At 50.8% G+C, this 21,975-nt stretch overlaps 1 protein-coding gene across 1 annotated transcript; it reads right to left on the bottom strand.

The window, feature by feature from the left end:
• Positions 1–509: 509 nt before the first annotated feature.
• Positions 510–21,443, bottom strand: LOC147150889 (uncharacterized). Its single transcript, XM_086056580.1, is given in 24 exon segments — positions 510–1,803; positions 1,881–2,051; positions 3,555–3,681; positions 4,383–4,524; positions 4,593–4,780; positions 5,426–5,540; positions 5,627–5,775; positions 5,860–5,928; positions 6,712–6,851; positions 6,943–7,148; positions 7,222–7,327; positions 7,446–7,572; positions 7,647–9,251; positions 9,253–10,760; positions 11,383–11,895; positions 11,978–12,148; positions 12,236–12,403; positions 12,496–12,573; positions 12,646–12,940; positions 13,031–13,126; positions 13,333–13,456; positions 14,484–14,581; positions 16,308–16,393; positions 20,764–21,443. Coding segments are annotated over 21 exon segments (6,198 nt in total). The 5' UTR covers positions 13,452–13,456; positions 14,484–14,581; positions 16,308–16,393; positions 20,764–21,443; the 3' UTR covers positions 510–1,698.
• Positions 21,444–21,975: the final 532 nt, after the last annotated feature.

The following is a 21,975-nucleotide window of genomic DNA, read 5'->3' as shown; positions in this document are numbered from 1 at the left end:
CGGATTTTTACACTCATGAATGAAAACATATCCACTTCTGAAAACACCACTGGGTCATTGTGGGGTTTTTTTCCTTCTCACAACAACGAGGCACTCTAAAACTTCCAGCCTACCCAAAGCCCTGCTCCACGCGTTTAGTGACAAGTCAGGTTTTAGATTTTTCCCCACTCCTTTCGCTTCCCCTTTACCCAATGTGGCGCGCGCGCACTCATAGCAGACAATGAGGCACTCTAAAGCCGCCACATATCAAGCTAGGTGCACGTCGCAAGGCTTTCAATACCAACCACGACTTGTAGTTGTACCTCACAAAGTGGCCATTAGTTAAATGCTTCATTATCTTTTTTTTTTTTTTAATTTATGGCTAGAACCCCCACAGCTTGTCAATGACAGGAAGTTCCAGTCCACTACTTCCTGTGACCCATTGCCACTTGTGCAGCGTCCTTCCTCCAGTCTACATGCAACCGCCATCCTGCTTTTGTCGTGTTTTTGAGAGGTGACCAGCCAGGGTATACAATTCGTCTCGGTTTATTAATAGTCATAATCATGTCACACAAGTTCACAAAGTGTTTTAAGACAAGTCTGGCTCAGTTTGGTGTGAGTGTGTATGTGTGTGTGTGTGTGTGTGTGTGTACAAACTTTCTACACAGTGCAGTTATAAATAGATGAAGACAAAGAAGGAAAATGGTAATATTGCAACAGGAAAAATAGAATTCTCATGAAAACAAAGAAAGAGAATTTTTAGCACCATCGATCCCATCGTCACACTCATCAGATTACAGAATAAAATCAATGACGTTTCATCTAAAATACCCCCGAAAATGAATGATCATACAAATTCTACGTGAGCGGTGTGTCTTTAGTCTACAGGAAAATGTGGCGTTATAGCATTTCATATACATTAGAAGTGGGGGGGGGGGGAACTGCATCATCAAAGGACAGCATGAAAATGAAGGAAAGCCCTGTTTTGTTTTGCTTCGAAACGTCGCTGTCCAATAAATAGAGGGAATGTTTTTAAATTAAATGTACATTTTCCCCTCTCCAAGAGGACACAGACATACTGGATCAAAACAAGCAGGCGAGCACCAAGCAAACAAAAACAAAACAACTTTGAATATTCATCATTTCCAGGAGCGATACATGTAGGAAGTCATTAAAAAAAACACACACACAAAGATCAAATGAAACCCGGCAATTTAAAAAAAAAACAACAAAAAAAAACCATTATGAAAACCCGTATGTCTTCTTGAAGCATTCCTCACAATTGTACATTTCAAAATTCTTAATGCTTTAGAAAAAAACCTCCATATTCTCTATTATTAGTCTTTTTGTCCATTTTCTCTTTTGTAAATACAAGTGACAAGGCCAATGTGGTATATATATCTAGGCGAATCTAGTTTAAGAAAACAAATAAATTACTTTTATCTTAAAAGCAAACAGCATGTACAAATGTATTCAGTATTCAAGACAACAAGAGAAGAAAGAGTTGTTTCACAAAGCACCATCTGAGAGGCGTAAACTGCTGCGTCTTGATCTGTAAACAGTAAAATCGAGTAAACAAGCCCATTCGACTACCTTCAAGAATCAACGTTGAAAGTGTTGTTTGTTTTGTTGTTGTTTTTTTTTTTTTTTTCTTCCTTTTGTCCTGACTGGCAGGAGTTTTGGTTGTGGCTGGGGACACGTGGGAAGGGAGGACTCCGGTCACCGTGACGACGACGACGACGACGACGAGGAGGGGGAGGAGGAGGAGGAGGAGGAGGAGGAGGAGGAGGAGGAGGAGCAACTGGAGGAGGATGCGCAGGAGGCCTGGAAGAGAGAAATGACGAGTGGCGGTAAGAGAAAGGACGAGCCGAGGCGACGAAGGCGGCGGCGAGTTGGCGTACCAGGCTGAAGGAATCGTACGTGGCGGTGAGCTCCTCCATGGAGTACTGCTCCAGCACCACCACGTTGGTCAGGTTGGGCGTGCGCTCGTGGGCGCAGTCTTCGCAGTGCACCACGTACGTCTTCCTGCTGCTGCTCTCGCTCGTCACAAACAGCAAATTGAACACCTCCACCTGCAGCCCAAAGATCGCACGGTAAGCCCACCGCCATCGCCGGCTCGCCATTCTTTTGTTTTGTATGTGCGAGGAACTCTTTGAATGCTCTTGGCTGGAGAAAAGTCGTGGTCAACTCTGGTTTGATCATTAAGCTGGCAAAGTAAATGGTGTGGCCACCAGATGGCAGAGTTGGCTCTCTTTTGGATGAGATGAGCACGTAAAAAAAAAAAAATTGCTGCTTGACGCTTGAAGCAGCTGGTGATTGATCAAAGTGTTTGTCATGTTAAGTCTACTACAAAGAGTGTCACAGAAGAACGAGATTACTTAAATTTCCAAGACATGATTAACATATATACAGTACACACACACATAGACATGCATGCATACACACACTACTAAATACTACTACTACTTTTGTAGGATGAAAGTAGTAGTTAATACTAAATTGTTGGTAACGTTTCTCAAATGTGAAATTGTTACACTGGTGATATTTGTAAAACCATTATTTTGCCAACAAAAGCACATTTTCATTGTTGTTGGCATTTTATGAAAGAAAATGACTGTTCAGATGTTTGAGATGTCGCTAAAGAAAAGCTCAAATAAATCTTTTCACAAAAGGCGTGTTTTCTGCACTTATAAATCTAAAATAGGTGACTTGGGTGAAACCAACCAATATTCTACCGCTGGTTACAAAAAATGGAATCAGGTAGACAAAAACTTTTTCGTGTGTGATGAAAGAAGAGAGTTTAATCTTTCGTTTGGTAGTTTCTGTGTTGACGTAGTCCCAAAACAAATTATTTGGCGAGCCTTGAAATATCAGTCGGAATGCTCTAAATTGGTTGGTTCCTCTTTTTTTTGAAAATTGCTGCCATTGAATGAGTTAATGACAATTTTGGTCTAATGCTCATTTATATCAGGTGTAATTCCACTGGTGACCCCTAGATGGCGGGACACCTTTTTGGTTAGCTGTAAATTAGACAGAAGAACAACAAAACAGGACGTGCTATATTACAGCACAGTCACCTTTTTGTTGAGAATGATGTAATGATGATGTAATGATGATGTAATCCTGCTTTTTGAGCCCCCAGAAAGTGATGGCTCATTTTACAATGCACATCTTTTTGTGAAATGATGAAGTTAAGTTTGTTTGGGAAAAACAGAACTTGCTTAAATGTAAACACATTCAAGGCTGGGTACACCGTAAGACTGTTTGTGCAATATTTTGGTGTTAGCCATTGCTCTTCTTGCTCTCTCTCTCTCAATAGATTATATGTGTCTAAATGTGTTTATTTTTGTTGTAAAAGTATGTTTAAGGAGCTTGCCAAGAAATAGGGTCTGGAACGTAAACACCGCGATGGAGGGGGGGGGGCGTACTCGTGATCCGGTCCTTTCGGTTTATTGTTGTGCTTGTAGTTTGCAGTGATGGCCTTTAGAGGGCGCAAGCACCACATCAAGGCTACACAGAGGAGTACGGCGCTGACTTTTTGAGCTGTGACTCGACGCCAATCGGGGTGCACTCACGTCACACTCGTTGCAGTAGTAGGCAGGCTCGTCCTTGACTCGGCCCTGGTAGGAGATCTTCTTGCCCTGAGCCACCAGCTGGTCACGCAGGATCTGGATGTGCTTCATGGACTGCAGCAAACAGTGTCTGCAAGCAACGTCGAGAGAGAGAAAAAAAATCATCATGTGCAGCCGTCTAGACTACACGTCTTCCAATTCAAACTGCATCCTTCATTTTCTCCACAGAGAGCAGTAAACGCATCTTACAAAGATCATGACTCCCCTGAGTAAAAATTGTTAATGATGTCACGTGGTTCAGAAAATGATTAATAACCTCAAATTGTCAAAACCATTAAAAAAAAAAAAAAACATTAACTATGGTTTGCAGTTGTCAGGACCTTTGGATAAGATCACCGTGTATCAAAACGGAAGCGATAAGCTCATGGAAATGGCGGACCTTTGGAAATTTGAAGGTGGTAGACTGTATTCAAAGAGCTAACTCTCTTGACTTTACTCTAGATGTCCAATTGTGCAGAGGCGGGCATTTGAATACATTTTGCTGGTCCGTCATTTTTTTGTGACAAACCGAATTGTAATCGTCAGTCAGTCAGTCAGTCAGTCAGTCAGTCAGTCCATCCTTCAGTTAGTCTGTCCGAAGTCGGTTGGTCGGGGGGACCAGAAAAGAAAAGAAGGACGGCAAAACGGGCATCCGTCAGTAGCGGACCGACGGATGCAGTTAGTGACGATTCTTTTGACGGACGAAAATCCACTTGCGTCAGAGCTTGGCCCGTCATTTTGAATGAATGAACTGTGCTGATTGAAGTGACAAGATCCCAAAGTCGTCCTCACCTGATCATCTTGTAGGTGTCCGGGTCCGTGATCTTGAGCGTGCGGGCCACGTTCCACGACACGTGAATCATGGGTACGATGGACTTGACCTTCTTCACTTCGTTCCACTCAAACCTTTCCAGGGCCAGCTGGTACTGGTAAGCTGCACGGAGCAACACCGTTGCACTTCATCCGCGCCACTTTCTCCGCACGGCCGCGACGTCCGCTTACCGTTCAGGGGTCCCACGTTCCAGGCGATGTTGTTGCACCAGCCCACGGCCTGAACCCAGTGAACGGTGCCGGCGTTGATCCACACCAGGTCGCCGGGCCTCTGGATGAAGCGGTACACCGGGATGTTGGCGTTGTAGAGGTCCTCCAACACGGGCCACCAGGAGCCGGTCAGGTAGTCCACCCCGTGCCTGTGGCAAACGCAAGCAATTTGCGCTCTGAATTTGGGGGTGGCAAATGGGATGAAAAAAATATATATATCTGGACCCCGTTCGTTGACAGCTTCGGTAACGGTATTTGCGGGTGATGTGGTCACGTCGCTGCAGTTGCGTTAAACTTCATTCATTTTTTCAGTCATCACAAATTGCTTTCAGCTTACTTCAACTCTTACGCAAGTTGGGAGTCATTGTGTGTTGATTGGTTGATTTTTTTTTTTTTTTTTTAAATTGCAATATTGTGAAATTCAGGGTGGAAGTCATTAGATGAGAAGTTGCACTTCTTTTTGGAGAAAACTAACTGTGAGAATATAATGGGATGTGAAAAGAAAAAAAAATTAAAGTTGTAATTTACATGAACAAAACGTGAATAAGAGCAAAAACGCTATCATTGAGCGCGGCAATATTATTAGTATCATTATTATTTTCAACAAGAAAAAAACAATCTGACATTGCCAGAAAGACATGAGACGATTACGGGGAAAGAAATAGCCAGAAAATCAAACAAGGCAAATTTGGAATGCCCAAACGAGCAAACAAACGACGGAATGACTTTTTCCATTCCCATCCCTACCGGCGAGCCCTTCACGGATTTGTGTTGTCGTTTTCTCCGCTACTCACTTCTCACAGAAGTCGTTGATGGCCTGCCAGTAGTTCTCGTGCACAGAGAACCACTCGCAGTCTCCGGGGCCGATGTTGATGTTCACCGAGCAAAAGTTGTTGTTCTCCTGGTGGCCTGCGACATCGGAGCATCGCACACCAGCCCGGTTAGGCGCTTGCGTTCGCGGGCTCGCTGCCGCTGTTAGCTAGCAAAAGGCTCACCTGGCGTCCGGCTGCCCGGCACCTTCATGTAGAGCTGGACGGTGTTCATGCCCAGGATGGTGTGTCCCACGTGGCTCAGCATGTTGCCGCTGGACGCCACGCGCATGAAGGCGGGCAGCTTTTGGAGCTCCTGCAATTGCGGTTTCCACCTGAACGACGCAAGCCGGTGTTGTCGTTGTCAGCCTTGCCTGGGGGCGCCATCGGCACGCGAGTGACTCAACGGCAACGCTTACCTTTTGGGATCCGACAGGTCAATGTTGGTGCCAAATTTAATGATCTTCCCCACTGGTTTCTGCTCGCCGCTGTGGACAATCACACCATCAAGTATTGTGCATAAAATATTGCCATTTCATATGCGATTACTTTTTCACGATCCTCTTCCCACATAATTTTGAACAGACACAAGTTAATCCGGATTACAAAAAACAAGATCAGATTTATTCTACGTAAATGTTTTGGTGTAATAGGTTATGCTTACACTAAAATGAACCATGATTTAAAAATGAAAGAGGGTTTCATTATCGACTTCTATTAGAGGTGTTAAGTTGTTAAAGCGAAAGTCAACCCAAACCAATTTTTTTCAAGAATATGTTCTTCCCAGCAGGCCCACTAGTTGAAACACGGCATTCGGATTCATTTTGCATTTGTAGAATATAGGTTGAGCAGCAAAATGCACTCGTTTTTCGCCGTCTCCGGGGGCGGCCATTTTGTCTTCTGTCGCCTGAAAATGACCTCACAAGCGCTCACCACGACCCATCGCGGCTGACCTGCTTTCTGAATCTGAGCCGTGATCGGTCGCTGTGAGCGGTCGTGAGGTCATTTTCAGTCGACAGAAGACAAAATGGCCGCCCCCGGAGATGGCGAAAAACGAGTGGTTAAACGCAATATTGATCAGAATGCCCCGTTTCAACTAGTGGGCTTGCATGGGACTCGCAGTCTTTTAAGCGTCCACTACGACAACTTCACACAATTCTACCGAGCAAGTGAGTCAATAAGTCAGAAAGAATTGCATCCGACTACACTGACTGGAATTTGCATTTGATGAATTCTCCGGGCCGGTTGGGCTTTGTCATCAAAATCTTTACCTGCTACTTTCTTTTGCGTTGTTGTCCTTGGTTGGGGTTTCCGAGTTGCCGGGCGGCTTCTTGTCATCTCCTTGCTCGTCGTCGTCCTCCTCCTCCTCCTCCTCCTCCTCGTCCTCCTCCTCGTCGCTCCCTTTCTCCTCCTAACACAACGGCATTGTCACACCGTCGCCGCTCGGACCGCGGCTCCCCGGCGCTCCCCGGCGCTCCCCGGCGCTGTGTCGCGGCCCTCACCTGCAGACTCTCCTGGAAGCTGGACGCTTGGTACTGAGCGTACTTGGCGATGGTGGTGTGGGAGCGGCTGCTCTCGCAGGGCCACGTCTGACCCGTCCCGCTGGGGTCCCAGTTCTCGTCGGCCGGCTGCTGCACCTGCGTCCTCACCTCCACCGCCTGCTCCGCGTTGGCCTCCACCAGCGATTTGGTGGAAAACAGGCCCAAGTCTGACGAACGAGAGGGAAGCGTTCGCATCAGCGCCTGCGACTTGTGGAGGGCAAAGCATCGGCGCAAACTTACTGATCCGCAGAGATCCGGCCAGTCCTCGGATGACGGTGACGGGGTTCTTTGGGTCGGTGCAGAACTGCAGCAGCACGGGAGAGAAGGCATCCCTCTTGCTCTCCAGCTGCGCGACACAAGAAGGAATAATGAGCATTGGCAGGAATTGGCTCTATGCTTTTTTCTTTTTTTTTTCTCTTTCCCATCAAGGGCAAAAAGTCCCCAATTGGAGTCAAGCGTCTTACATAAATGCTGGGTGTGGGAGGGTTGAGCTTCTCCCTCGGAATGGGCTCCTCCGACGTCATGACCGGCTTGACGGAGAAGGCCGGCAGCAAGAGAGACTCCCTGAACTTCCCCTTCACTCGCGCCCCCCTGAGACAAAACGCAGAGACGGTTATTAGAGCGGGCGTTGGGAGGCGCTCTCGCGAAAAGCCCGCCGGACTCACTTGCACGATCGGATGATTTCGGCGGCCGTGTTCTTGATGCTGATCTCCCCCAGGGGGATCCTCTTGTCCTCCACCTCGGAGGCGATGAAGGTCTCTCGGTCGCCGCTCTCCACTTTGATCAGTCGGATCTTCAGCTCTTTGGGGGGGCCGTCCGACAGCGCCTTCAGCTTCAGCAAGTCCAGCGGCGAGCCCGAATGGCCGCTTTTCTTCGACCGCCACTCGCCGTGCTCGCCCTCGCCGGCGGAGGTGGCGCCGGACGCGTCCTTGCGCTTCTTTTTCTCGCCGTCGTGGTGACTGCGGCTCTTTCCCTCCTTGCTCTGGAGGTTGAGGTCGCACAGGATCCGTCGGTCCTTCTTGTCCTTGTGGCTCTTGCCCTCCTTGTGCCGCCTGTGGCCGCCGCTGGACGACGACAACGAAGAAGAGGAGAAGAGCGCCTCGTCCCGCTTGTCCCGGTGCTTCTTCCTGTCTTTCGCGTCTTCCTGCTTGTGGCCGTGGGCGTGCTTCCTCTTCTTCTCTTTCTCCCGCTCTCTGTCCTTGTGTCGCTCCTTGACTTTCCCCGCCTTGCATCCGTCCTCGGCCTTGGCGCGGCGCGCCGGCTGGTCGGGCTCGCGGCAGATCGCGGCCCCGCAGCCGCCGTCGGTCAGCTCGGCCAGCGACAACTCGGAGATGGTGGTCAAAGGTCGCTCGTCCTTCGCGGCTCGGTAAAGCGTTACGGCGGGCGTGATCTCCTTTTGGACAAGCCTTCCCGCTGGCTCCCTTTCATCAGCAGGCTCCGCCTTCACGCTGTGGTCTTCAGGCGGGCGGGGCGGGGACAACTTTGGAGGAGGGACGGCTGGACTGGAATCGGACGCGGGCGAGCCGCCGCGCTGTTGGCGGCAAATGTCGGGGCCCAGCGAGAGCGACGAGGAATATTTGACCCCAAGCAGAGCCGACGGCGGGGGTCTCCCAAACGGTCCGCCTCGGTACGCGTACTTCTGGCTCTCCAGGTCTGTGGACAAAGACTTGAAGATGCTGTTGACGCCCGTTTGGTGGAGGTGGGGTCTTTGAGGTGGCGGGGAGCACGACGGGGTCTCGGAATCGTCCTCCTCCTCCTCCTCCTCCTCCTCCTCCTCCTCCTCATCCGGCTCGCTTTTGGCCTGCTCTGGAAGACCGTAAAGTTTGGCCAGGTCACTGTGGCGGTAGGTGCTGTTCCCCACTCCCACTCCCGTGTTGTGGGGAGAGCGTTTGAGGAAATCCTGCTCCTGCTCCTGCTCCTCCTCGTCCTCCACCTCCTCGTTAAGCGAGGACGTCCGGCTGCACGGGGACGCCAGCGAGCCTTGGCGGCTGAGAACGGGCGGGCTGGCGAGGGGATCGGCGCTGAAGTCTTCCTGATTTGGCTGATGCTTGAGCGCCGGGAGGAGGTCGGGGGCACAAAGGTAAGTCTTGACGGGAGGGACGCTCGGCGCAAACGTATCGAGGAGCCCCTCGCTGTACATCTCCTCCTCCTTCTTGATGGATTCGTCCAGCATGGCCATGATGTTGGCCAGGCCGTCGGGGAGCAGCGTGGACAACTCCGAGGGCTCCTCCTCGAAGGGAGAAGTGTCCGAACGCAGGGCGGGCGCAGACAGAGGTGGGGGGGGCCGGCGGGTTCTCTCGGGGGAAGGCCTGATAGAGCTTGGGGGGCTCTCGGAGGGTGGGCAGAGAGCCGGCCGGGTCTTTGGACTGTTTGGGCGCAGCCTGCATGGCGGGGGGCTTGGCAGAGTAGAGCGGCTGCTGCTGGTTCGTCCCTGAGGTATTGAGCGTTGGGGGGGGGCCGCCCCACATCTCCCGCTGCCTCTGCTTCTCGCGGGCGTAGTCCGTCTGCGGCGTGAGCGGCGGCGGCCGCAGCCGCTCCGGGCCGGCGCCGGCCGCCGTGGCGCCGCCGCGGCTCAGCCACGGGTAGGGAGGCGAGGCCTGCGAGGAGGCGGGGCCCGGAGGCGCGCCGGCAGGTGCAGGTCTTAGTGGGCAGGGCCGCGCGGGTGGGGGCGCATTGGTACACAGAAGTCTTTCCAGACTCTCCATGGCAGTCTGCTCCTGAGCCTTTTTCCGCATCACCTCCTCCTCTCGCCTCCTTTTCTCCTCCTCCTCCTCCTCCCTTTCTCTCGCCAACCTCTGGCGCGCCTCCTCCCCTCGCCTCTTTTTCTCCTCCGCTTGCCTTTCCCACTCCCTCCTCTTGCGCTCCCGCTCCTGCTTCTCCCACTCCCTCCTCTTCCTCTCCTCCTCCTCCTCCTGCAGCCGCTCCACTTCCCTCCTCTTCCTCTCTTGCTCCTGCAGCTGCCACTCCCTCCTCCGCCGACGCTCCTCCTCCTCCCGTTTCTCCATCTCTCTCTTCTTCCTCTCCTCATCCCTCCTCTCCTGCTCCCTCCTCTTGGTCTCCTCCTCGTGCTTCTGCTTCATCTCCAACTCTCGCTTGCGCCGCTCTTCCTCCTCTCTGTCCTTCCTCCTCCTCTCCTCGGCTCGCATGTGGCCCGCCAGCTCCGCGTCCAGCTTGTCCAGCGCCTCCACGATGGACTGGGGGTCCGAAGCGGGAACTGGATGAACCTGCCGCTGGCAGTACGCCTGCCGCTGGCTGGAAGATTGCAAGTAGACGGGAGGAGAACTGGCAACAGGCTTTGTCACTCTGCTCATAATGACGCTGTCCCCCGTCCTGGGGAGCCCTGAGGAGAACAAAGACGACGGCGCCGAACACGCAGGAACCTGCGCCACTTGAGCCTGAGGATAGAAGGAGGTCTTCCCCTTGTGGGCTTTGGGGGGTGCATTTTCTTGAGGTCTTCCTCGTACCTCGTGGTAAGACTGGCTGGCACTCGGCGGAGGGCCGGGGGCGGCTCCGCGGGGGCCTCCGCTGGAGCTTTGGGCCGCTGGCTCACTCCTCTGCCGGTTCCTGTTGGCGGCGTTCACCAGGCAACCGCCATCCGAGCCGCTGCCGTTGCCGTAGCCACCGACGGCGCAGGAGGAACGATTGGGCGTGATGACAGGGGTGCGGGTAGAGCTGACGGGGCGCGGGCTGACGTGAGGTTGATGCTGACTGTCTGGACCCTGATTGTGGCTCTGCTGGTGATGAGGTATCAGCCCTGGAGGTCTGGAGACGCCGGAATCCTGAGGGATGACACCAACATCATGAGCAGCACTCATCGCATGGCCGCTAAATTGCATGTTCACGTCACTAACTTTTGCGCAAAGCTTTTGGCAACGTTTGTGGAAGTGTTTACGCTTTTGGTAACGCCAATGATTTTCACCCTGAAAAATCTGGGAAAGCAACGCCGGGGCAAAATGAAGTTTCAAGTGATGGAATCGGAAGTCAGACATTCGCATTGCCGGCGCAGCGAAATGACGCGGATGCGCGGGGACGCAGGGTTGAAAAGAACGTTGCCAAAAGTGACGCGGCATGACTCCTTCTTGTGACTGGCTCAAGTCAGCCTTTCGAACATTCAGCAGCTCCCAAATTGCAACGCCGGATTCAACGTCAGGCACGATCATTTTTATTTCGGGCATTTAAAAAAAATGTTGACACGAGCCCGAAATATTTGTTCTCTCCCGTTGCCTCGCCAACAATAACCGCAGCCATTGTTACGCACAGCGGCGCCGGTTGACACTTGGCATCATGACGCATTATTTATAGACACAAAATCAGCCGCAGCAATTCTAAACAAGCAAAATTTTTACAAGCAAATTTTTCGCCCAAGCAAACCTTTGCGCGTTCCTCAAGTCCACAACTCACCAGGGCGTGGCTGCCGGGCCTACTCTGGTACCTCCACACATCATAGGGCCCACTCTGCTGAGGTACTGAGGTGGCGCTGGTGGGAGGTGGTGGAGGTGCAGGGGGGCCGCGCTGCCCCAGGCCTGGGTGAGGCTGAAAGTGGCTGTAAGGCACAGCGCTGGCGCCGCCGGCGCCGGCTGGGGGGTTTGCTGGTGAAGATTGGGCGTGCCGATGCTGCTCTCTGTCCCCTCTGCCGGGGGCCGGCGGCGCGCTGAGAGGGCCTCTGTGGCTGTGGGGCTCCGCGGCCAGGCAGGGAGGAGCCGGCCCCGGCTTGGAAGCGGGGCTGCGATAGGAAGAGTGGGGGGACTGCTGGTTGACAGCCTGAGGTTGAAAGCAGTCCCTCTGCTGAGGAGGCGCACAGCCCGCGTTGAAGCTCGGAGGAGGCGGGTTGAGGGGAGGCGACGCGGTGGAGGGAGAGGGTGCGGCCGGTGCTGTCTTTTGGGGGTAGCTGCCTAGTGCTTGTTTATGGGCCTCCTGAATGAGACAAAAACGCTAGATTAATGTTTGCTGCGATGTCCCCATAGATGGCAGCGCCAAGAACCGCAAAAGTCCTCACAAGTCGGCCTTGGAACTCCGGCGGGGGCGGGTTCTTGCGATCGCAACTCTGAGGCTGCCAGGTACAGTTGTCCTTCTGAAGGGGGTTCCAGAAGGCCGCTTTGGGGTGGTGGGGCTGAGAGAGCGAAGCCTGGCCCGGTCCAGGGAAGCGCTGCTGGCCAGGATGCGAGACCTGCGCGCAGGGTGCAAATGCGACAGGGTGAGCGTGAACGCGCCAAAGACTTTTGTCGGGATTCCAAAGTGAAAAGTCTCGCCCGACCTGATCGGAACTTTTTTTCCTCTTGCTGGGGCTGGGCCAGTCCTCTGTGGCCGAGCGGGTGGGCGGGTGCACGGACGGCGCCGGAGTGTGCTGGATGACAGAGTGTTCGCCGAGCGGAGGGCGCGGCCTCTTCAGCTGACTGGCGGCCATCTTGCCAGTGTGTCCCCTCTGCCGAGACGGGAGCGAGAGACAATTGTGATTGCTGCCGAGCGGGCGGCTGGGTGATGAAACATGACCGCCGCCAATTAGAGAGCGCTCACCTGATGCACCTGAGCCCACATGTCGTCTCCCAGCGGTGGTGGCCCCCGAGGGGCGTGGTGCTCCTGAGGACCCCCAAACTTTAACAGCAAGCAGAGTGAGGAAAACGTTTGAGGTCGCGTTTGACTTCAACAACCAGCGCATGAACTCACCTTCAGCGGTTGGTTCGGCCTACTGGCGGGGAGATGCGGGGTAGGGGGGGCCCCGCCGCTGCCCACGTAGCCGCCATGGTGGAGGCGGAGCGAGTGCTCGGGGAGAGCCACGCCGGGATGTCCTTGGGGAGGGTGGTGGGAGTCGTACAGCTGGCCCAGTTGCTCCCATGCTCGGTGAGGAGGGGGAGGATGAAGATGATGAAGAGGATGATAAGGAAGTGGCCTCAGCTGCTCCCTCGGCAGACTCGGCAACATCGGCTGCGGGAGATCCAGCTTCTCCCCTCCTCGTATGGGCCTGGAAATGAAAAAAATAAAATTAAAATAATTTTTTTAAAAAAGCAGTCAACTAAAGTTGCAATGTGGCTTCCATTTTGCACTGACTTACCCATTATTAAAGAATTTATTGGCTTGGTTGAGTCCGTGAATTGGACCAGGAGGTAGATGAGGAAGGAGTTGGTGTTGGCTCATTCCAGGCAAACATCTGATGGGCAGGATAAGACATCAAATGACGCGTTTACACCGCACAGCTTTACAAAAGTTAAAAACAAAAAAAACAATAACACTCTTAACGCACGTCAGCTTTACGACAAAACCATCACGCTCCAATTTGAAGATAACATTGTTGCGCGCGTGTGTGTGTGCGTGGTTAGACAATCTGTTTGTGTTTGAGTTGGTATGGCAACCCACCTGCCAGGTGGCTGCCAGGCGCGGCCGCCCACGGGAGCCCAAGGTCCCCGGTTGAGTCCATCCAGAGAGAAGGAATCCCGTGTGCCACGCCCGCCAAACTGCTCCACTGCGTGATGCATCCAGCCTGTCCACAAAAAGGGCTGGTGAGGCCTTCATGTCATGGCAACACAGACCAAAAATACATCATATATACTCTATATATGATACATATACTCTGTGTATATATATATATATATATATATATATATATATATATATATATATATATATATATATATATATATCACACATATATACATATATAGTACATATATATATATACATCCCTACTTCGTCTGTAATTTTTATGCAATTTCAGCCAATTTAAAGTGGTGAAAATAGTAAATGCATAAAAACAGGTTGACAGCCACTCCTGAACAATCTTGTGCGGTGATACTACTTCCATTTCCTCCATCTGCAGAAGCCGTGTAGCGCAATGGCCGCCTCTATTTACCATCTGGGTGTTTTGTTTTTGTTTTTTGTTTTTTCTCGACAATATCGAGTGAAAATAGTGCGTTTCGCTGGATTAAGTTGGCTTCTGTGTGTAATTTGGGTCGATGCTTCGTTGCAGAAGGACCCTCGATCGGTGTCACGAGGTAAGTCTCAGTTTCATTTTAATATCCACTTAAAAGACGGGGTTAGTTGGCTCATTCTTTTATTCATTCGATCACCCGCTGGCTTTAAACCTTTAAAAAGGCGTTGTGTGAAAGCCTTTTTAGCCTAAATGAAGCTATATCGTATCGTATGGTATCGGGCCGACTTCTGCTGTTGTGACATTTGCAAAGGCTTTTTGCACGATGTCGGCTTCACATGAAGGCAGACTTTGAAATACTCGGCTGCCGCCAGCTTGCTTTTTGTACTCTTTTAATCAATGCAATCAGATTAGCGATTGAACGTCTTTTTTAGGTAGTATTATATGACGTGAGTGTGCAATGTCAATATACGGTATAAAACAACCTGAACGAAGCGGTGCCTGGGCACTCAAACAAGCTGCTGTTTGTTTTGACCTCCTGTAAAGTTGTCATTTTGTCACGACGAGAATTACGCCTGACAGCAACGATATGTTGTTGTTGTTTTTTTCCATTCCAGTGATGGGAGGTGTTTCTACCCACCAGACTAGCCGTGTCCGTGAAGCCCTCCACTGCAGCACAGAGAGGGCCTCACTCCAGTGCTTGAAATACGTCGACTGTCCCGTTCGCTCTGTCTTCAGCTGTGACAGGAGAGTGCATTTCATTAGGTCACATTTATTTTTCAGGTCCAAAGTCGTGTGATTCTTGTTGCCGGTATCACGGCGTAAATCTGAAATGGAACATAATGAAGGCCTTTGTGTGTGTTGTGGCTGCACTGCATCAAACGGCCTGTTGGGGGCATGAGCACAACAGTCAGTGGATGATTATCAGGGCCCAGATGGCTTATGGGGGAGCGTGGGGGTGGGCGGGGGGTTCACCTTTGAGGACATACCCTGGTTACTGTAATCCTTCCAAAGGCCTTGTGATGATAAAAGAAAGAAAAGACTTGCTGTGCCAAGTGTGTCTGTAAGTGTTTGCAATGATGGAAGTGTTGCCAAGTGGGAGAAGTGGGCGACTGTGTGCATAAATTGCGTGCCTGGTGGACACACGGGGGGTTTAATCTCATTACAGCAGACATGATGGAGGAAGGGGGTGGGGTGCGGTGGGGGGGGGGGCAGTGACAGACGGTTTGAGCAGGACGGAAGGATAGATTAAAGAGAAAAACAGTGGAGATGGAAGGCGGGAAGTGTGGGAAGAGAGAGGACAGGAGACCCACACATCTTCACAGTTGGCCCACGAAAAGTAGACACACAAAAGGAAAACACGGACGGACGGACGATTGGCTCGTCTCCCTGCTGCTCGTGGAACAGCAGACCACACAAATGATGGACGGCGGCAACAACATACAAAGAGGGTTCCAAAGCACTTCATGCCATTAAAGCGGGCCTTGTCAAAATGTCGGGGTCCGGCCAGAAATTGTTCCAAGGATATTTTTCATAATCCTAGCTAGGGCTGCACGATATTGAAAAAATATGCGATATGGATGTTGACTAGGGTGATGTCGATATTATTGCGATATTTAACATACACCTAAAGAAATGACATTTTCATGATCTAATGAAAGAAAGAAATGTGTTCATATGGCAAGAGAAGCAAACCCAATGTGCTCTTAGCTAATCAATTGTAATTGCCCGAGATAATGTTCAACTGTTGGCTGGCGATGCACATTTAAATTTGCGTGTGACTGGTCAAATTCAGATAAAAGCAGACAATTCCAGAAGAAAATGATTGCACGTCTTTGCGATATGCACATTGCATCGACCAATATCGCGGTATCGATATATTGTGCAGCCCTAATTCTAATGCCAATTAAACATGACTAACACGTATAATTTATTGTTTGTATTTGTTAAAAAGAGGACCTTGAAAAAATTAGTCACATTAAATCACAAAATTGTGGGATAAAAAACAACTTGCAATTCGACGATTTTTCAAACTCGTTCAGCCCTATCTAACTCATCCACCGCCATTGACGAATTGATTTGTCTTTTCACAATCCAGCCATTCAATCCCAGGAATTGATTTCTGTTTTCAAATTTTTCAAACGTTAGGGTAAAAGAGAGTCTGAGAATGTCTGGCAGCGAATGAGTTAATGGTGCACGGCCAATCCGTACCGGCGCTCTCTTCCACCAGTGCTCCCAAATTAGCTCTGCTCATACGCACGTCGTCCTCTCACGCACCCACACACACAAACTCGCTCGCTCGCTCGCTCGCTCTATTTAAAGCTAGGGATACTTTTAGCTCGTCGGGACCGACGCCGCCCGAGCTTATCTCGGCACCTCCTGCCGCCACCGAGCCACGCGGGGATGCTTGCTGAGAGCAGATAGGCCGCCCACTTTCCACACGCACGTGCTCGCGCTTGCTTACCTCCAGAGCAGCAGCAGGTTGTCGAGTGACGGTCGTGTTGCGCCTCAGCTTCGGCCGCCGGTCATCTCTCGGGGGCGCCCCGGACGCTGCGACACACACGCGGCACAAAAGACCTTGTTGTCAAATCGTCCACGGTACGACGCTGACTTCACATGATCAACTCGACCTCCGTCGTGGTAATTCAGACTTTGGGCAAAACAAGACGGCGGACACCGGCACACACACGGGCGAGCAAAGTGATGCCAACGACAATGAACGTGCGTCTAAAAGTGTGTGCGTGATGACTCAGCGTGCACAGCAGGGACAGGGCTTTACCCCCCCCCCCCCCCCCCCCAAATGGTTCCGGAACGTGGCTTTACAGTCAGGTGAGTGGGAATTTCTCAAAGGCCGCGATGTCATGTTTCCAAAGTTGCGTACAGGCGAGCGAGCGTGCTTGACAAACAGGCTGCTAAGTGACAGGTGGGCGGCTGTTTCGACTGAAAGGCCACGAAAAACACAAACCGGCTGTAGGTAATCAAAAATCCCCCCCCCCCCCCAACCCCCACCTTTAGATCTGGTGTAATGCCCCCACCACCACACTCGCCGTCATAGCTACGCAAATGCAGAGGAAAAATAGCACTCATGTCAAGGTAGCTGAATGTACTTTGTGTAAGCTGCTTCGATATTAGTTGTTCTTCGCAGAGGATAAAGAAAACCTGGCTGTGAGAATTGCTATTATCCAACTACGTGTTGCTCCACATTTGTGTTCAAATATACACCGCTTAAAATGTTCTAGCACGGTGACGCCGATGCTAAACATTAGCCCGTTTCCAATTATGTGAAGCATTGAGCCGGTTCACGTTAAGGCCAACCCGGACGTCGAGGCGCCTGAGCCGTGCTCGGGCCAGGCCCAGCTCAGCCTTCAACCCCGACAGGCAGTCAAAACAAAACCGATTCAAGCCGCCCCTCTGACGCTCTCTGTTCTGGATTCTCGACGAGAGTCGCTTTGAGAGCGCACGGCATGCTGGAAAAAAGTCACACAAAGCAGGGACTTTGTGGAAACCAAATCAGAAGACGCCTCTCCTTTAGTATCGCTCATGAAGTGCTTACATGTGACCTTGGAGAAAACAAGGTACATACTGGAGTCACAGTGTCTATTAACAATATTAAGGAAGGAGGAAGTCAACCCCAAATTTTTCTTAACAAGAATATATGTTCTATGCGCCTTAACTATTCTAAACACGGAATTGTGATGAGTATTGCGTTTGTGGAATATGAGTTAAGCGCTAAAATCCACACGTTTGTATTTTTAGTCATCTCATGGGGCGGCCATTTTTGCTCAGCTTCAGAAAACAGGTAAGCCGTGATTGGTCGTTACCTGAGCACCTGTGACAAGATGGCCGCCCCCTGAGATGACTAAAAATGAGTGGATTTTGCTGCTTAACTCACATTCTACAAACGCAATATTCATCACAATGCCATTTTTAGACTAGTGAAGGCGCATAGAACCTATTCTTGCAAATAATTATTTTTTTGGGTGGGGTGGTGGGGTCAAACCAGGCTGCCTGATTTGTTTATTGCAACACAGCTCAATTTATTGCTCGTGTTTATTAAAAAGACACGAGAAGAGCACCTTGGGAAATAATAGCATATATAAGATTAGACAATTGGATTATTTTTCAAAATGGTTCTTGGTGAAGGCAGACAGCGCCTGGATTGTGCAGGTGTACCTAATGACGTGTCCAGCCAGTGTGTGTGTGTTTGTTGGCATTGAAAGGGAAGGAGAAGCTAGCTTGGAGGGGAAGAGGAAGCTGTCGTCACAGCCAGAGGAAGTCGGCCTCCCTGCCCGGCCAATGGGGTGCCGGCATTGACGACTGCGGCTTCCTGTTCGACATAAACTGCGCCAGGCTCGCGTCACGGCGCGTCACGTCACGTCAGCTTTGGTTGAAACCCCCCACTAAAAAAGAAAGAAAGCCTTGCTTCCTACTCTAAGATTTTGGTGAAGGCGTCTACGTGTGTGCGACAGCTGCGATTACTCAACATTTCTAGTCGTCGTCTCAACCGAGACGCGTCAGACAGAAGACAATGAGTCAACTCCGGGACCGGAATGCTGACACACAAAAGCGCAGGCGGGCACGAGTCACTCTCCATTTCCACATCATCATCAAACTTCCCCTCAACTTTTGCCTCTTGTGACTCGCGTGCTGGCTGAAACGAGCCCCGTCCCCCAAAGTGACAAAACAAGAAATCTGATTGGCCGCAGCGCAGCAGTGGCGTCATCACAGCCACCCGGCCGGCGTGTTGACTTTGTTGCGGCAAAAGTCCGCAGGACGTCCCGGGCGTTGGTTTCTCCGGGCGCATTTGGGACCAAACGAGCGCCTCTTCTCCACAAGAGCAACCGCATGAAGAGGGAAGGACTTTCCCGCTTTTCCAACCGAGCGGGATCCTGCCTCATTTCACCACGTGTATATAAAACGCCACTGTGTCATTTTCCCAACTGGCCAATAAAGTCTCAAAGCGGTTCATAATTATACTGAAGCCAGCTCGGGAAATAACAAATAAAGACTTCACACATATGCCGCCACTACGCAGTTCATCTTTTCCAGCGCTCGACTGGAAGAGATCATTCAAAGCAAGAAAAGGGCAAAGTTTCACAGTCACCTTCAACTGGAAATGACAAAACGGATTGAAGCACGCACGCTGCGCATCTTTTCCGGAGAACTAATAGGTACAAAAGACTACTTTAAAAAGTGTGCTTTAAAACCCCCTTTTTAAAATATATTAAGACATGTCAGGTGTGTCTGGAACATATAAGCGCAATAAATGGGGCTTCAATGTGACCGGTGTGGTCGAAGGAAGTGAAAAGTAGCGCGTCTGTGGGAACATCGGCACGCATACAAGCTCAGTCTCACTGCCTGGTGGAATTCCACACGTAGCCGCCTGTGGAGCGCTTAAAAGCTTCCTCGGTGTCACCCTTACGAGGACAAGCTGAGGTGTCTGCGCAAGGTAGAAGGCAACACAACACTGGTGTGGCGCGGCGTCAACACAAATGTTTCGCATCCCCTTTGAGGGGCCGACAAGCTGCGTTAACACTTGACCTCTTGCTGTGTACGCGCTGTTATTCTACACCTGCCTTCGCTCCATGGCTGAGAACCGACACCACAAGCAGTCGCGCTACACACACGCACAAAGGTGCCTTTTTTCCTTTATTTCAGCATGTCATCCAATCCGCACTGTCGCTTGCTGTCTGGAGAAGGCAACAAAAGCAGTCACGGGGTGGCAGACACCCCCATGCCCCCCCCCCCCAAAAAAAAAAGTGTCACAAAAGCAAATATACACAGCGGCTTGTTTCCCGTTGCCACGCAACCGGTGAGTAAGCACTACACTTACTGACCCATTTCTTATGACACACGCCGTAAAATACTCAAGCAATACTTGGCTGTTTGAGTTGACTGGAGGGTGTGTCACTTTAATCGAAGGCAGTCTTCATAGTACACACACACACACGAGACAAACGTGGGAGTGGGCGTGGGGGGTCTTTTAGCTTTTTACAGCCTCACCATCAAAGCTGTTTTTCCATGTCAATCGATCAGCTCGGAAGTGAGCGTTCAAAGGCTTTTTGGAAAGGGGAGGGGCTCGGCCAACAAACACTACGGGGGGGGGGCCCGCTGTAGAACTTTATGAGCCGTAATCGAGCGGCGCACATCAAGGGGGCTCGACCAAACAACAACACTTGCGCTTTACTGTCCCGTTTGTCTGCTTTTGGCTGTGCGTAATTTGCGTAAAAATGCGCACAAAAACGCACGCGGCAGCCAGCAGGTCTGATGACGTAACGAAGCCAACCCCCTCCTCACACAGCTTTGCTGTGGTGTCCCGATTCAACCGGGGTGCTGAGGGTGGGGGGTGGGGGTTGGGGGTCAAACAGTGCCCCTCCCCCGCCAAACAGAGAGGTGATGCAAATCACTTCCTTTCAATCCGTCTCTTTGTGTGCGTCAGGATTGACTTGGGGGGCGGGGGGGGGGGGGGGGGGGGGTCAGCTCGCCATTCACTTCATACGGCTGCCGGCCCACCCCCCACTCCTACTCATGCACAATAGTGAGATCTCCTTACACAGGCATTTTCGTTTTCAAAACTCCCCGTCTATTTCCAGCAAACGGACAAGAGCAGAGCAGCGCTTATTACTAATGAATGAAACTCCTCAAATAGACCAATGGCGCGCAAGTTACTCGAATAAATTTCCCCCACATGTGCGGAATGAGTGTAAATAGAAAATAAAGAAGCCTAAACGTGTAACTGAGGTCAACGGCAGGAAAATGAACACGTAATAAAATTCCCCCAGGCCACCTCTTTGAAGGTTTGTCCTTACCACGACGACACATTGACAAACAAAAGACTTCCAGTAAGTCTCGTGACAAAAACTTCGAAGCAGCACACATGACATAATCGCGAGACAAGTTTAAAACGCGCACGCACTCACCAGGGGAAACACAAAAATGCCGATCATCCAAAATCCAAACGTGTATCCGCGTCCCTCGCGTTCGTTTACATCCACAATTTGGCGTAAATAAATAAATAAATAAATTTTAATCCCCAGAGAAAAGCAGCTTTGTAATCCTCTGAACGAGCTCCGGGCGTTCCCCCGGACAAGATCCGAACGTGTGGCCGAGAACGGCGCCTCGTACTCCGCCTGTGTTGCTTGCTCCTCGTCGAGCTCGTCTCCGTGTGGCTTTTTACACACACTCACGTAGACGCGCACACACACGCGCGCACGCAAGAGCCACGCAGCTCTCGGGTTGCGCTCGGCTCACTTTTTAAAGGGACAGAGCCAGCCACGCACACGCACACGCACACTGGCGCGCTGACGTCAGCCCACGGCCCCGGAATTCCCTGACAGAGCACACTGGCATTGAGTCAGGCCGCCTCACGACTCGCCAGCCGGTACCAGAACCGCCCCCTCCCCGACCGCCTCTGCACACTTGAGCACACAATCGCACGCTGATGAATGGACTGGGCCACTGATGCCCGTCATAAAATAAAAAGGGGGTGGCTCAACACGCTCGGCAAAGAAATATCAGGGAAGACGAGCATTGTTGCTCCATGGCTCCCCCTAAAGGTGCACTACAACCCTGTCTTAAAAAAAAAAAAAACAACGAAACCAAGCGATGAATAGATGAGGAACATATTTAATTTCGGAGAAAATAGCAGAGAGAACAGGAAAATTCGACTTGGCAAAATCTCTAGAAAAAAAACCTAACATCTACTAGTATCAAAGTATTTCTTACTTGAAGATAAACTCAATTCCTTATTAAGATTTTCAAGCAAAAAGATGCATAAAGTGAACTTCTTTTGATGCATAAAGTGAACTTCGTTTGTGCCTCAAATCATCATCACCCACTGAAATGAATAGAAAAGCCATGAATCCATTCCAGCCTCCCCCCAAAACATGAACAAAAATATTTGTATTTGTAATGTGTTTGTAATAAGTCAAATAACACTTTACTATATTGCATTTTACAAAAGTTTAAAACACATTTCAATAGAAAGTTTAGAAATAGACAGTTCATGTATCATGATTGATTCATTGCGGTTGGGGGTCCTTCTGGTGTGCGCAACTTGGCCAACAGGGGCCATATAATGTCATGCAGACAAATGAAGAAGAGTCTCACAACTACTGAGAGTAACTCAGTAA

Source organism: Filicampus tigris, chromosome 2 (genome assembly GCF_054856515.1).
Source record: "Filicampus tigris isolate MCC_2025a chromosome 2, RoL_Ftig_1.0, whole genome shotgun sequence".
Taxonomy (NCBI): Eukaryota; Metazoa; Chordata; class Actinopteri; order Syngnathiformes; family Syngnathidae; genus Filicampus; species Filicampus tigris.
The sequence above is the reverse complement of the archived record's forward strand: the minus strand, read 5'-3'. Positions and strand labels throughout refer to the sequence as shown.